The following is a 15,944-nucleotide window of genomic DNA, read 5'->3' on the forward strand; positions in this document are numbered from 1 at the left end:
GTGTGACAATTTTTCAAGAAGATATACGGAAAAAAAAGAAAGGTCATGTGACTGGCCGGCTCTTTCAAAACGGAAATAGTTTGCCTCTTTGAGGTCAGAGTGAGAACAATGATCTTGCTGACTGATTAACTGGAAGCGTCCGGAAGATGAAATGCAACATGTTCCTTTTAATTTAGTTTTAAGGATGCCCAAGTTACCATTAATATGTAAATGGTGTTTTCTAGCTTGGAATCAATTATGCAAATTATGAAGTATTGGTGACAAGTTTTTTGAGCCAATCACACAAATGGGTTTACACCTGTGATTTTTTTCAGGAAAATAACTTATCTATATATATAATTCTCTTACGTGCCGGCAAATGAAGGGGTGAATTTCTAAACCTCTGTTGGCAACACTTCGCCGATAAATCATGTAAACAAACTTCTACGCTGTTTTGAAATCTTGAATCACAGAATACTCAACGAACTTTTTTTTTTTTTGAGATGAGTTTGAGTCGGGCTGTGGCCCATTTCAACCTTAATCAGCAAAGAAAAGCTCAAAGAAGGCAGGAAACCGTTCTTGAATCCAATTTAAGACGAGCCATTTCCAGAGTTGTATTCTCTGATTCGCTGCCGATAATTTTTAGCGGCTGGGGAATTTTCAGTCAGCAGTTCCTTCAACAGATCAGGTGCGTCACACAATGCCGGTAACCGCACCTTTCCGTCATGGCAACATTTAGTATATTTATTTGCAGTATTACGCTCTTTCTGCCAATAAAGAGCACCACAAAATTCGCATTCTTCACACATTGCTCCACAATCATGTTCATCGGCAATGTTGTTTTGAACGCGTAGGCGCTTTGAGCGTCGTCTATTCTCTGCTTCAGTATGACAGTTCAGTTCAAAATGAATAACCGAGAAAGAATTTACTTTATTCCTTTTATTCTCAGCTGAAAGGTTTCGCCAAATTTGTTTAGGGTTATAGTAGTTTTAGTATTGTGCAAGCAAAGTAGCCTTGGCGAGTTTTCGCGTTTTTAGTTAAACCATTTTTTGTTCGTGACGTGGCAAGGATTCAGAATAACAACAAGAAGGACAAACGTTTGAGAAAATATGTTTGGTGCTCTCTGAGCCTGTTTTTAGTCATGGCCAGCTCTATGTGGCATTATCAAGAACAAGATCTTTTGAAGCAGTGTCAGTTGTGGCTCCCAAACGGGACATTTTTAATTGTGTATATGAGGAAGTTTTCTCAGATTAGAATATATAAGAGTGTAAATATGTAAATATATAAGAGTGTAAATAATGTAAATACATCCCTCGGGGGAGCCTGTAACCCCTAGAGGGCGCGTCCCCAGGTGGCGGATAGGGGAATGCCTTCATTGGTTTTCCAATGGGTGGTAGAAGGGAAATAAAATACCTTCCGCGGACCAACAGGTAGAAGTGCAATCTCTCCAAAGCAATGACAGACACTTTTGTATCTATAATGGTAAAGTTGTGCACATTGCCAAGGCAGTCATCTTACATACAGCAAAGTTAAACTGTCGAAAATCTGGCTAAAGCAGACAAATTAACATTATGAACGTAATTTTCATATTGGTTAAATGGATGGTGACCTAAATGCAATTACCAACTTTAATTTTTACGGAAAATTTTAGCTAGGCTAATGTATTGGCATACAGCGAGCGAGCGAAGCGAGCATGGATCGCGAAGCGATCCACAGGGAACTGCGTAAGCAGTTCCGGGGGTTGGCGAGCGATAGCGAGCAGGGGGCGATAGCCCCCTAGTTATAATAATTTCAAGATGCTAAGAAAGTATGTAAGACAGATTCCTTGTCGTCTGATAATTTTGTTTTCTCTTGACAGAGATTGAAGATTTGAAAAGATTCAAAGTTAATGGCAAGAAAAATATCAATACTGTGTACCAAAAGGTGTTCAACAAGGGTAAGTTCTTTTTTCATTAAAAAAAAAACAAAAACAAACCCCTGTTCCTAAATAGAACAGTATGCATGAAGCATCACAAATAAGTCAAAATTAGTGCTCCATTTTATGAAGCTTTAATGTACAAACACCATCGGCTATAGAAGTTGTGTTGGGGGAAATCTAACCTAGCAGCGTTGTGAGGACCATTCAGATCCTAAGCACGGCATTACTAAGCTGCCGGGTTAGGTTTGCCGCAGCGCATATTAACAATGTTGGACTTTCTGATATTAGAGCAGTAATACTAAATAACACTCCTATGTAACTAGATTAAAGTCAACTGCATAAAAGAGTTGAATGTTCACATTGAATAAATGTTCAATATAAAACATTACTTTGATGCATTTTATTTTGTCTTTGATGTTTTGTAAAGAAATACAATTTCTCTATGAATATAGTTTTGGACACTTCCAGACAGTTTGGGATAGGATGGTAAAAACCAGGGTTTTTACCGTAGTGTATAAAACCTTGCCAGTTCGAAAAAAGAAGGAAGTAAGTTTTGGAAACTTTTATAAACCTTCCAAAACTTTAAAGAATTTTCTCCAAGAAACGAACAAAATCCACTACCATCTAAGTAATGCAACGATTGGTAATTTTTTAAAAAATGATGACGGAAAAAGATTTTAAACCTTGTTTAAGGGTTAAAATGGCATTTTTTTTTAAATAAAAAGGACAGTTTGCTAAAAGGACGATCTTTCTCTCTGCTGTTGTATCTTCTAATTCCACTTTCATTCGTTTTGCATCACAAAAGAGTAAAATGTTTTTTAATCTTAAAGGATACTAATACATCTTTCTCAGTGGTGTGCTGAATCAAAATATTTGAATTATGAATACAAATTTAATCATTGTATACATTGGCATAAAATCCTGAATTATTATTAATTGTCGAGAATTCCAAATAATATTATCAATTCTTTACGTTTATTTTGATATATTTGGCTTCAATTAAATCTCCAATTAAATCTTTTCTTTTATCCTGCAAAGTCACAAATGCTAATTTCAATGATTGTAACGCATTTCCGAGTCTTAGTCAGGTGCATGCCTTAGCCATGAAATAACGTCAAATTCCTTTTTCATTTGATTGGCCGTCGTTCTAACATTGGGAACTATGCATCTCAAATGCATGTCTTGAAATCCATGCAAATGACTGGCTAGCTATATATGTTGTTTCGGTAGCTCAGTCCCTCTCTCTTTTAAGGCACCATATTTTTAAATAGCCGTCATGCTCTCGATTAAGCAATTTAAAATTGTAAACTTGATCAGCAAACCTAACGTTTAAATTAATGGAACCTCGATTAGATAAATGACTCAATTAGTCATATTACAAAATTATCATTAATGGTGTTGAATGTTTACTAAATTATCAATGCTTCAAGAGAACTTATTTTCCTATTTCATATGTAAATAGTTCGCCAATTTCAACCACAGGTATTGTTTTCTGCAAAGGACAATTGCACCCTGCAACTCAAAAGGGAACTAATTAAATTAGTCATCGGTGCAATAACTTCCTTCGAACTAATCTCAACACATAATATTCATAATGATTATATTGGAGCTATACCTGTCTTATATTTGATCTTAGCACTTCATTCCTTTGAATTTTACGAATTGTTGCTTACGAATAGCACTAGGACATAGTACTAAAGAACTGAAAAAAAAAGCCCATTGATGTATTTCTTGGCGTACCATTTTTTTAATTCCAAGGAAGGTTTCATGTTCTGACCATCAAATTAAGAAGTACTGTATTCCTCTGAATATTATCCACGGCCCCATATAATCAGCAGGTCCTAAAATTGGCCTGAAAAAAAATCTTTGTATAATCTACGGATAATACATCAAAAAAAATAAAGTTTTGATGTAACATAAAAAACAAAATAATCTAAAAGAAGTTATCTAAAAGATTTTTTCTCGAAATTGTCACTATAGTACGCTAATTTCTCGAAGACAAAGAGACAAGAAAGAGCAAAAGGTCTAATCTTGTGCATATGAAGGCTTCTTTCTTTACTGATCTCTTACATAGCCTGAATCGCATCAGAAGAACATTCAAGATATGTAATACTAACAAGATATGGGCAGGGTTTACGGTCTCTAAGAAGAGCATTTAAGCTTTGAAAAATAAACATACAGGCAAGGTAACTATAAGACTTAGATAAAATGAAAAGCTTTCTGCAAAAATAAATGCAGTTGTATACATATAGTTGGCTTAAAAACAAAATATAAGCATACTTATATTGATTTACATACAAATAATTCATTACATTATAGTACTTAAATTTTTTTCTTGTGTTTCTAAACATATTTTTAAAGAAAATCATATTGATGCGGCCATAACTGGTACATGAATGGTGGCCATAACTGGTGCAGAGGTAGTCATAATTGGTACAAATTAGAAAAAAATATTTGGTAATTTTTAGCACAAAATCAAAAATGTTCTATCCCAATGTTTTAAAATGGTTACAGAGCCAAGTAAACATACTAAATAATAATATTTTCATGAATGAATACACTTTTGTCAGTCATTTACTAAAAATTTTCCTTTCCAAACTTTCTCTAAAAGAGGCCATAACTGGAGCATCTACCCTACTTTAAATATGAGAATACGTTTAAAGAAAATATTTTTTTGCATTTTTCAGATACATCCTAGGAGGTTAAAATTTTAGGGGTGATCTATTGATGTTAAAGGCAACTTTTGCGACTCCAGGCGTTTCAAAATTCAAAAAATAAAATTTTCACTCCAACCTATTATACATGGCCTTCTTTGAAGATGGAGATGCTTATCATAATGATGGAAAATTTAGATGCCTGTTGAGCGGAATGCAATGTGGAGAGCAAAATAAGCAATCGTTTGAGGGATGCTTCTGTTAAAAAATTCCATCTCTTTTAATATTCTAAAAACATTAGTAGATTAAAATAATTTTCTTTAAGGTTTAATGAAACTAAAAAATATATTTTTAAAAAATATAACCGCGATGCTGGCATTCAAAATAAGTTTTAAACAACAAATTATTTTTATTTTTTAAGAAAGGACAACAAACCCAGGTTCTGAACCACTTTTCACTCCAGGGTCCCCGTACCTACCACTATTTGTGGTTTAACCAGTTGGATGGGCGTTCTCTACCACTGAGCGAAGGAATGCATGTGATACTGTATGAGGGACACAGACAAAAATAAAGCGTTTCAGTAAAGTTACCTCGAATCCCGTGTCAATCATTTCAACACGTAAAATGATCAATAAATCACAATACAGCCATGACTCACAATATTTCTAAAGTGGCATTCAAAACTGCTTTTTTACTTTCAACTGATCTCACTACCAAGTAAAACTCACTCACACATCAATTCAAATCGCGTCGACATAACAAAACAACGCAAGCTCAGTCAGGCAAAGGTATGGCATATTTTATTTAGTATCCGTTGCCGGTATTAGAATGACTTTATCTGACACATTGGCAAAATTAAGTAAACAATGAAGTCGACTATTTATAAAAAATTTCAACATTTCGTTGTCAAACGTGTAAAATATACTACCCATCGCAGAAAGCATGGAGTGGCGGAATTTTGGCGCTGCTGGCAAGATGATGCCAAAAATAAACAAAAAAACTTATGTGGCAAAATAATGCCGAGAAGGATGATGTATCCTCCTTGGCTGTTTCTTCAGGAACCTTTAGAGTCCCTAGGCGCAGGGAATTTCGCCGCTAGGTTTCGCTCTTAACAGTGCGAACAAAGTGCGCTGATAAACCCAATGCGTTTTTGAGCGTCGGACTTATTAGATCCCTTAGAATACAAAAAATCAAAGGATATATATTTTTTTTTAATTTTAAACTCACAAACTTTTTACAACTCGGCTTAATTTCCACAAACAACTAATATGAAAATATAATTAACCTAAAAATTACTAATCGCTTCAAGAAAAGTTCCCTTCCTATTATTAGAGAAATAGTTTTAAACGATTACTATCAGAAAAATCCTTTTTTTTTTTCTTTCAATGAAATGCATTGTCATTGCTATAGAAATTTACCAGCTGGCACTTTGCTTCTTCTTTATTTTGCTAAATGTATTTTAAAACTTGCTGCATTATTTGTAAAATGGAAAGATTAGGCGTCGGGAACTTTGGGTGCCAAGCACTTTGGGTGCCGGGAACATTTGGCACAATGTGCTCGGCGCCCAATATGCCCGGTGCCCAATTTTCCTAAACCGAGAATAGGGGATTCGGGATTTCTACATCGTAAATTTTGCGAAATTGATGATGTCCTAAGAAACCAGTTTTAGTTTATTTCTGGTGTTTAAACAAAAGGGTGGGGCTGGGGGGGGGAATAAGGGGCTCTTTTGGGATTTTTCAAAATTTAAGTCTTAGAGACTCAATTTTAACCTTTATTTGGCAAGTCTGGGAAAAGGGAAAGATAAGGGACATGAACAAGGACGCCCATATGCAAAATTGTAAGGGAGGGCTCAGATATTTTAACCATGGTTTAGCAGGATTTTTTTCCCATAGAAGCAGATTTCTGGACAGATTCGAGTCATTAAAATTTGACATTTTTAATAACTTATTCATTATAGACTGGAGAAGAAATGTTTTTACATTTTTGCAAAGAAAAAAATACTAAAAGCAAGAAAGTTCTAATTTCTAATGGGGGGGGGGGGGCTCGAGCCCTCCTTGTCCCCCTATATGGGCGCCCTTGGACATGAATGAAGATATTCCTCGAAATTTTTACGATCTTTATAAAAACATCCTGGGGGGGGGGATTAAAAGTTCTTTAGGTGGAGCTTAGCTCCCTATTTTCCACGCCAATTGACAGTAACTGTTGTGAAACGGATCAGAAAAGAAGAGGGATCACAGAGGACCAGATATCCTACAGACATCCTCCGGACAACCAGACAGAGAGACTTTCAGCTTTATTATTAGTAAAGATAATAAAGCTGAAAGTCTCTCTGTTCGGAGGATGTCTGGATGTCTCGATCTCTGCGGCGTGCATAGCGCCTAGACCGTTAGGCCGATTTTCATGAAATTTGGCAAAGTTAGTTTGTAGCATGGGGGGTGCACCTCGAAGCGATTTTTCAAAAATTCGATGTGGTTCTTTTTCTATTCCAATTTTAAGAACAAAAATATCATAAGAAGGACGAGAAAATTACGAAATTATCATAACGTGGAACCGTAACATGGGTACAAGCCAATTGGCGAGAAAATTCACCATACATTATTTGTAAATATACAGGCGAACCAAAGGACCTTTTAATTTTTCTACTACGGGCAAAGCCGTGCTGGTACCACTAGTTTTCCATAGAGTAAAGAAATATTTCTACTAAAATCTTTACTCGATGTTCTTTTCCAACATGTTAAACCACGCGAAAAATGCAGACAACAGTCTATTACGATTTATCTTTCTCGTTTGTTGCATTTATTAAGCTATTTTTATTCACTCACAAAAAACAAAAAAAAATCAACCCCCCCCCCCATGGAGCGATGGGCGCCAAAGTTGAACTAACGCCTATTTGCATATAGATTCACATTTACTCCAAATTTCGTCCAGAACGTAGCATTACTTCTTGTGATATGGCACTCACAATGGAAAAAGAAGAACGTTCGATTGCGCCATCCCTTTTTCAGCTATTGACACCAAAATAGAAGCAGTTCTAATACCCTCTAAAGGCTACTTCTCGATAAATTTCTGTTTGATTCCGTTCATTATTTCTTGAGATACAGCAGTCACAATTGACGACAAAAAAAAAATGTTCTATAGCTCAACCCTCGTTTGAGCGATTGACACCAAAATTGAATCAATACTTGTACCTGTTAAGGGCAACATATGGACCAAGTTTTGTTTGATTGGGTTAGTTACTTCCTGGGCAATAGCAGGCACGAATAACTCAAAAAGCGTCTCATTGCTCCACCCCCACCCCCTTTGGAGGAATTCACGCAAAAATGGGCACAAGTTCACATAGGGACACATAAGTGTACCAAATTTCATTCGATTTCATGCGGTTGCTGTAGAGTGGCAACAAAAACTGGTTACACACACACACACAGACAGACAGAGATTTTCCAAAAATGATCGAAATGGACTCACGCACCCCAAAACGTTCGAATCCGTCAAAATTCGATATTCGAAAATTTGCACTTATCCAATACTTTCGTCTATATATTAGATATAGAAGAAAGTAAAAAACGAAGAGGCAAAGGTTTAAAGGGGCAAATGTTCGAGGGCGCAGAGGAGAAAGAGTGATCAGGCCGAATAAGGGCGGGCCAGCCCATGCACCAGCCCGCTGGCCAATGGCACGCAGGGCCAGTTCGCCACTGATCGTGGTGTACGATCTTACGTGATTACAATTTGTCCTTTTTTAACATGAATTGATTTCTTTTTTATTTTTAAGCAATCACATTGCTTATTGTTCTCACTTGACTGTTTTTGGCGTTCCTATGATTTTATTTCCCCCCCCCCTTCTCCCTCTGCAGCACCACCGTCGACCGGCCCGTCCCGATGCTGCTCCTCTAGCGAAACTCGTCTCCAGGTTGCGTCCATATCCTGAATGCACACGCATACATACACACCTACACACACACACACGCATATATACATACACTTTCACACACACATACCAACACACTCATGCCTGCACACAGACACAAACACACACGCCTACAGACATATACACACACACATACATATACACATACAAACACACGCCTACACATACATACACACAAGCCTACACACACATATGCCCACAAACACACACATACATACACACTCGCGTACACACACATTCATACCCACACAAACACACACACACATACCAAAACACTCATGCCTGCACACAAACACAAACACACACGCCTACACACATATATACTCACAAGCCTGCACACACATACATACACACACGCCTAAACACACATACATACACACAGGCCTACACACACACACTCGTGGTTGCGAAAAACGTAATTTGAATTCAAGATGCGAAACTTCAAATTTTTTTTTTCTTAAAACATTATTTTAAATTTATTTTAAATGTATTGAAAAGTTTCAAACCAAAATTTATTAAAGTAAAATCCCTTCACCTCCCCCAAAACCAGGAGGAGCAAAGCCACACTCTTAAACCCCAAAATGGGAAGATTGGGCGACTCAGATTGGGCACCGGGAACATTTGGTGCCGAGCATTTTGGGCGCCGGGTACATTGGGCACAATGTGCTCGGCGCCCTAAGTTCCCGGCGCCCAAAGTGCTCGGCGTCTAAAGTTCCCGGCGCCCAAAATGCTCGGCGCCCAATCTTCCTAGATCGGCAATATTTGACGCACAAGAAGAAAAAAAGTGTATTAAATTCATGTAGTACCCATTTTACTAAGGGCGATAGGAAATGGAGTATTCCACTCCCAAATGCTATAAAATACAACCCCCGCCCCCTTGAATGATCCCATAAAATGATATCAAAAACCTTTTAAAACTAGTACAAACGTAAAAGCCCCCAGCAATGGTGCAGTTCAACTCGTCAATTGAAAGCAAAGCATGGGTATAAAGCAGTTTACCGCCTTTTAGCCAGGGCTAAGGTAGAACTACAGGCAACATACGGAAATCATCTCATTCAAGCTGAACGAGTCTCGTATCTGCCTCTCAAGCTCGGTTCTTGAATATTTCAGACTGATGAGCCCATAACAAGGATGAAACTGCAGTCTCTGGATATCATGACTGGGATGTCAGTATATTGCATGTAGTTCTGCCCTAGCCCAGTCTTAAGGACTGTAACTTTCTGCTTTATACCCATGCATTGCCTTCTATTGTTTAGTTGAAGCACATCACTGCTGTGAACCCTTGTGATTTGCTCAATTAAATTTTGTTACCGGTTTGTTGGCACTCTTAGCTTCAATGAGATGACATCTGCCTTCAGCTTAGTGATTGACCATTCCAGACTGATGAGTCCATAACAAGGATGAAATTGCAGTCTCTGGATGTCATACATGCATAATTGACAAAGGTGTAAAAAAAATGTTTTTCTTCAAATCTTGCTCATAATCATCATTAACTTTCTAATTGGAAGCAGAAATCAAACAAAATGTTAAGTTCCTGTCTTGAATCTTGAAAGATATGCGGGCCTTTCTTCTAGTTTTCTCAATTTTTTTTGATGCCATATCACTTTGATCTGTTTGATTCTTATTTCACTGTTAATAAGCAATTGCAAAAAGTTTTAATTTCGAAGCAACTTTCATTAAATAAAATACACTTACTAGCAGCAAGTTTACCAATAAGACAGGTAATTTAATTGATTTAATCTGCCATTACTAATAAGCCAGTTAGTGTCGAGAAAGCAGGTGGTAACCAAGGCTGAGGAATTGGAGGAAAAATGACTCCGACTCTTTGACTTTGAAAAGAATAAGGTTTTGTCAAAATGTCTTCTGTTGAAAGGTTCTTCATTCATAAGGGCGTAAGGATTGGTAGGGGCACCATGGGCTCTCACAACCCTTTGCACTGAATCTTCTTCAGCTCCCTATTCTGCACAAAGTATGAAGTTGAGAAGACGATTGAATGTCATGGAGAAGCGTGCCATATCTTGAGCTCACTTAAGCTTCAGATCTGGCCCTTCCCCCAATTTTCCTTCCACTTCCACAGTGCCATGAATTCGAAATTAATTATAATGCAAGAATAATTAACTGCATGCTCCTTCTGCAAACTTATATGGATTGCTTTGAACCTAAAAAAGAAAAACATGGGTGGCTCACAAGTTGTAGGGTGCTTACTTTGGCTCAAGAGCCCCCCCCCCCTTTCCCCCGACTTCCAATCACTTCTGAAGTGCTCCAAATACAGAGTTAATTACAATACAATATGAATAGCAACCCCTTCTACAAGTTTTCCAGATTGCTTCACATGCCATGAATGTAAGGGAAAAAACGGAAACGAACAAGTTCAAAGGGTGCAAGAATGCACTAGCCAAGGGCACTCACTTTGGCTCCCCTCCCCCCTCTAACTTAACTATCACAGGTGCTATGAGTTCAAAGTCAATTATACAATATTTGCTGTAAACTCCTTTGATAGGGAACATTTTAATATAATTAAGATTTTGGTGCAATCTGCAAACTGTTATCAATTTTCAGTTCATTCAGGCAAAATTAACAAGGCTAAATAAAAAAAAAAAAAAAATTTGAGCTCTGAATATATTATTATCATTAGCATACAAATGAACTCACACCTATTAGACTATAAAGATTTAGTACAGTTAAGGAGTGACACAAGCTCGGAGCATAAAACAATCGAAATGGAACAGGGGTTCCTGGGGTCAATGACTACTGATTGCGAGTAGTTGGTGGTAGCCAAACGTGTCATTTCAATTTTTTCTATGAAATGGGGGGGGGGGGGTGTGCAAAGGCTGACACTGGTCGCTCAAAATCTCACGAGCCCCACAGAGCATAGGAGCAGTGACTCAACATCTTCCCACCCATACTTTCCACTTTTTATTTATTTTTTTTTATTAAACTAAAAACTGAGACAGATGAAGGTGAAATTACAAAAGAAATGAAGAGGATTATATTCTTTCCAGAGATAAAATGTATTTCTTAGATCATTAAACGGTATTTTTTTTTACAGATTTTCTCACGACATTTTTATTGCTAAAAAACTTCATGAACTAACCAAAATCTTCAACATATTGTTCAGAGAAAACCAATAAATTGAAACATCAACAACATAAGAGAAGCACACTCAGATCGTATTTCAGTTACTATTCTCAAGAATATAAAAGAAAACCAACAGTCAAAGAAACTCATTTTGAAACAGCATGTATTATCTACCATGTTAAAATCTGTTCTGCGTCTCTTTCAATGTGAGTTTATTGCGAATGTTTACAGCAAGCAGAATTTTCCAAATATAACAACAATACAGACGTAAATTAAGATTCAGAAGAAACCCTACGAAAACGGAAATGTTTCAGTTGATTGGAGCACGTGATCATTAGCTGTCACGTGATTAACTAGCCGGTAGCTACCGTAACGTAAGCATTGAGAGCGTTGCAAAATTCGCCGCCGGGAACATTGGGCGCCGAGCATTTTGGACGCCGGAAACATTGGGCGCCGAGCATTTTAGGCCCCGGGAATACTGGGCACAATATGCTCGGCGCCCAAAATGCTTGGCGCCCAAAGTTCCCGGCGCTCAATATGCGGCGCCCAATTTACGGCGCCCAATCTGCGGCGCCCAATCTTCCTAGATGGGTATAGAAAACTTTAAAGGTGGCCCCAACTGGTGTTACCGTTTCATGCGTAGGAAGAAGTTGTCTGTTCGTGCTAGAACAACTGTGGGTCAGCAATTGCACGACGACTGGCTGCAGAAAAAACTTCGTTTCTGGAGTACGTCCAGAAAGTTATTGCTGAAAAAAAACTCAGCAACGGACAAGTGTTGAATATGGACGAGGTACCGCTCACATTTGACATTCCGCCCACAAGAACTGTGAGCAAAGTTGGGGAAAAAACAATTCCCATCATCACTACAGGACACGAAAAAGCTCCTTTACTTGTGTGCTGTCGTGTGCTGCAAATGGTGACAAATTGAAGCCACTTCTCATCTTCAAGACGAAAACGATTCCCAAGGGAAATTTCGCCAAGGATATCGTAATTAAAGCGAATCCAAAGGGATGGATGTGCGAAACCATCATGTTGGAATGGCTGAAGGAGGTTTTTCGTCGGAGGAATGGCTCTTTTTTTCAGCCACAGAGTTTGTTGCTGTTGGACTCAATGAAGTGCCATCTCTGTTAAGTCCAAGTGTAAAAAAATGTCGACCGACCTGGCAGTCATCCCAGGAGGTTTGACAAAACTCCTTCAGCCATTAGACCTCACAGTGAACAAATCGTTTAAAGGTGAAATGCGGTCCAAATGGGAGATAGGATACGGAATGGACTGCATTCTTTCACAGAATCCGGCCGCATGAGGAGGGCTAAGTACGAAGATGTAGCGAATTGGGTGTCACAGTCTTGGAACTCTGTGAAAAAATCAACGATTCTTGCTGGCTTTAAAGAAACCGGAATAATTCAAGGGGACTCAAACTGTACCGCGGACTTTTCCGATGCGAAGGATATTGACTCTGACAACAGTGAGAACTTGGATGAACATCATTTAAATTTATTTTGCTCCAATGATGATGAATCTGATTTTGAAGGTTTCGGTCAATAATTTTTTTTATATTTCAATTGTTGAGAGTTTGTAAATAAATTGATTCACCTTTTTGTTCCTAAAAAATTGTGTTATTAAGCCTAATGTGATACGAATTAAAAACTTAAAAATTGCAGATATTTTACAAAAAATTGATAACAAAACAAAAAAGGTAAGTCTTTATTTTCTGTTTATATATATATATATATATATATATATATATATATATATATATATATCTTTTGAGACAATATGAATTGTTATATTAAGATTATGTAGAACCTGAATGCTCACACGTTGATTATATAGCAAAGCTGAAATGCGGCTTACACTCCGATGCGGCTTATCTGATGTAAACAAATTTTTTCCCCCGAATTTCGGCTCGTGCGGCTTATACGCCGATGCAGCTTATCTGCGCGAAAATACATTGAAATTTTTAGGGAAGAGGGGATTTTGAGGGGTATTTTTCTCATTTGGAGGGTGGGTTCCTCGATATTGAGAGGAGCACCCTTGCCCTTAGGGGGGGGGGGACACCTGCACTAATGGAATTAAAGAAACTACATACTTGAAAAGTTGCGAACACTTTTGAGCTTAAGTATAAGGATATTTTGTTAGCATCTTTTAATTAATTTTTTTTAATGGTGGATTTTATTAAAAGAAATTGAAAAAAAAAAAAAACAATAACTTTGGCAACTTTTAACAAAAATAAATTCGAAATATCTAAACTGTTTTTCTTTTTTTTGATGCACCGAAATGATAAAATACGTACACAACGAAAACAGAAATTATATACTAAGTCAATTTTTCATAAACTGCATTTTTTTTATTAATTTTATCTCTGTTTATAAATTTTTAGGTGAAATATATTTTCTAAATTAATGTTTTGTATTGGTTTTTCCCTGATTGATAAGATTTGTTGCAAATTTACAAAATAAAATACGATGAGAGGTTGTTCGATTGATACGATGGGAGGGACAACGTAATTCCACGGAGAAGGAAGAATTAGAGAAATGTCCTACGGGTTTGGGTTTGCTAATGTAAAAGTGGCAACGATTATTCGCTTTTTCCAGAGCGCGCTGTTGGCGAACCGCTCCCGACAATCGCAGCAGATCAATGTAAATGATGCTAAGTTTCTCACTTTTTTAGAGGCAGCTATTAAAGCAAAAAAAGAAGCAAAACATGAGTAAATTCATGAATAAAATTATTATAATCAATATTAACTTGAAGTTAAGTAAATAGAACATTAACATTTATTTTTATCTGTTAAAGGTCGTAAAGCAAAAAATATTTCGCTTTAATTAGTTCTCGAAACACGTCACGAAATTTACAACTAATTAAAAATAGTATTTGCGTAATTAATTCTACTATATTCTCATTTCGTCAATTATTTACAGGAATAGAAACATTCCAACTCGTAAAAAAAAACCATCGTACAGCGCAATATTAATAGCAGACGAATTCGGCAAGTTGGTGATGAAAAATAAAATAAATTTTTCCATCAAAATACTGCGTTAACTTCCTGTGGAAGAAAGCCGTACATCGTCCACTATGTTGGCCCCTTATTACAACCAATTTCCAGTAGTATTTTTCGTTTTTTTACTTTAATAGCTGCCTCTAAAAGGAATGAGAAACTTAGCATCATTTACATTGATCTGCTGCGATTGACGGGAGGGGTTCACCGACAGCGCCCTCTAAAAAAGTGAACAATCGTTGCCACTTCTAAATAGGAAAGATTTATCTCCTCCATTCTACTATAATGCCTAGAAAGAGTAGTGTGCCGATCGACGGGGAAAAAGTGAGGTCAGATCTGAGGAAGAACCAGGTGGCGCTCGAGGTGTATGTTATGCTCCTCAATCAGACTCGTTTTAAATCAGCGATTGCATGCTCATTTCGCAGTTTAAAAGCCCCGTTTTTCGGTTTGAAGTTATTTCTGCGCAAAAGACAAATTTTGTAATAAGTGCTATTTGTTACATGGGTGTTCATTTATTTTTTGAAGAATATAAAATTACCTTATGCTTATTTATCTTCAATGAAAATAGTAGACTATAAGGGGCCATTCATTAAATATGTAAGGGCCCCGAGGGGGAGGGGGGTTGGAAAAGCCTCTACGTACCTTTGGGGGGGGGGGGTGAAACTCATATTTTCCAAGTCGGTATTAGAAATTGCGCGGTCAACAAGTGATTTGGCAGAGATTATGTTCCATTTGCGTATGAAAGTTAAGAAACGTGTTAGAAGATGTTTTTTTTATTTGTTTTACAAAGAATGAATAGTGTAAAATATAATAAAAGAGTCGCATTATGTATGGCATGTTTTATTTTTGATTAATATTACATTTAAAAAAATGACGAAAAAACATTCAGTTTAGATTCTAACTTTTCAGTAACTATTTCTTTACGCAAAAAACAAATTTAATAATATGAATTTAATAACGACTCCAGTGATGTAACGATTCCAAGATTTGTTATTTTTTCATTTTGAAAACGAAATGGAATCTTACGTAAGAGTAGGGGGGGGGGGGTTAAAAATCTTACGTACCCTTACATGGGGGGAGGGGGATCAAAAATTGCCAAAATCATTCTTACGTAATTAATGAATGGCCCTTAAGTATTCAATAACTTTTATTTCGCAACTAATAATAAAGCTGGTACCTTCAATCCCTCGCCAAGTGTTTAAATTTGCCACTTTTCTTAAAATTTCGGGAGACTTAAATACCCTTTATCTCGATAACGGGGGACGATAACAAAAATAATTATAAATTTCGTACAGGATTTTCAAAGGCTAAAATAAAAATAAAATTTTTTTTAATATAACTTACGTGCTCGTTGATTCCGTTTGTCCGAAAGTCGAATGGTCGGTCGCTAACAGT

At 37.0% G+C, this 15,944-nt stretch overlaps 1 protein-coding gene across 1 annotated transcript in view; it reads left to right on the forward strand.

The window, feature by feature from the left end:
- The window catches only part of LOC129230136 (probable protein phosphatase DDB_G0282105), a 78,003-nt gene that overhangs the window by 7,641 nt on the left and 54,418 nt on the right, over positions 1-15,944 (forward strand). Inside the window, exon 7 of the mRNA XM_054864541.1 lies at positions 1,838-1,915. Coding sequence (XP_054720516.1) covers positions 1,838-1,915 — 78 coding nt within the window. The remainder of the gene's footprint in view (positions 1-1,837; positions 1,916-15,944) is intronic.

This window comes from Uloborus diversus, chromosome 9 (assembly GCF_026930045.1).
Source record: "Uloborus diversus isolate 005 chromosome 9, Udiv.v.3.1, whole genome shotgun sequence".
Lineage (NCBI taxonomy): Eukaryota > Metazoa > Arthropoda > Arachnida > Araneae > Uloboridae > Uloborus > Uloborus diversus.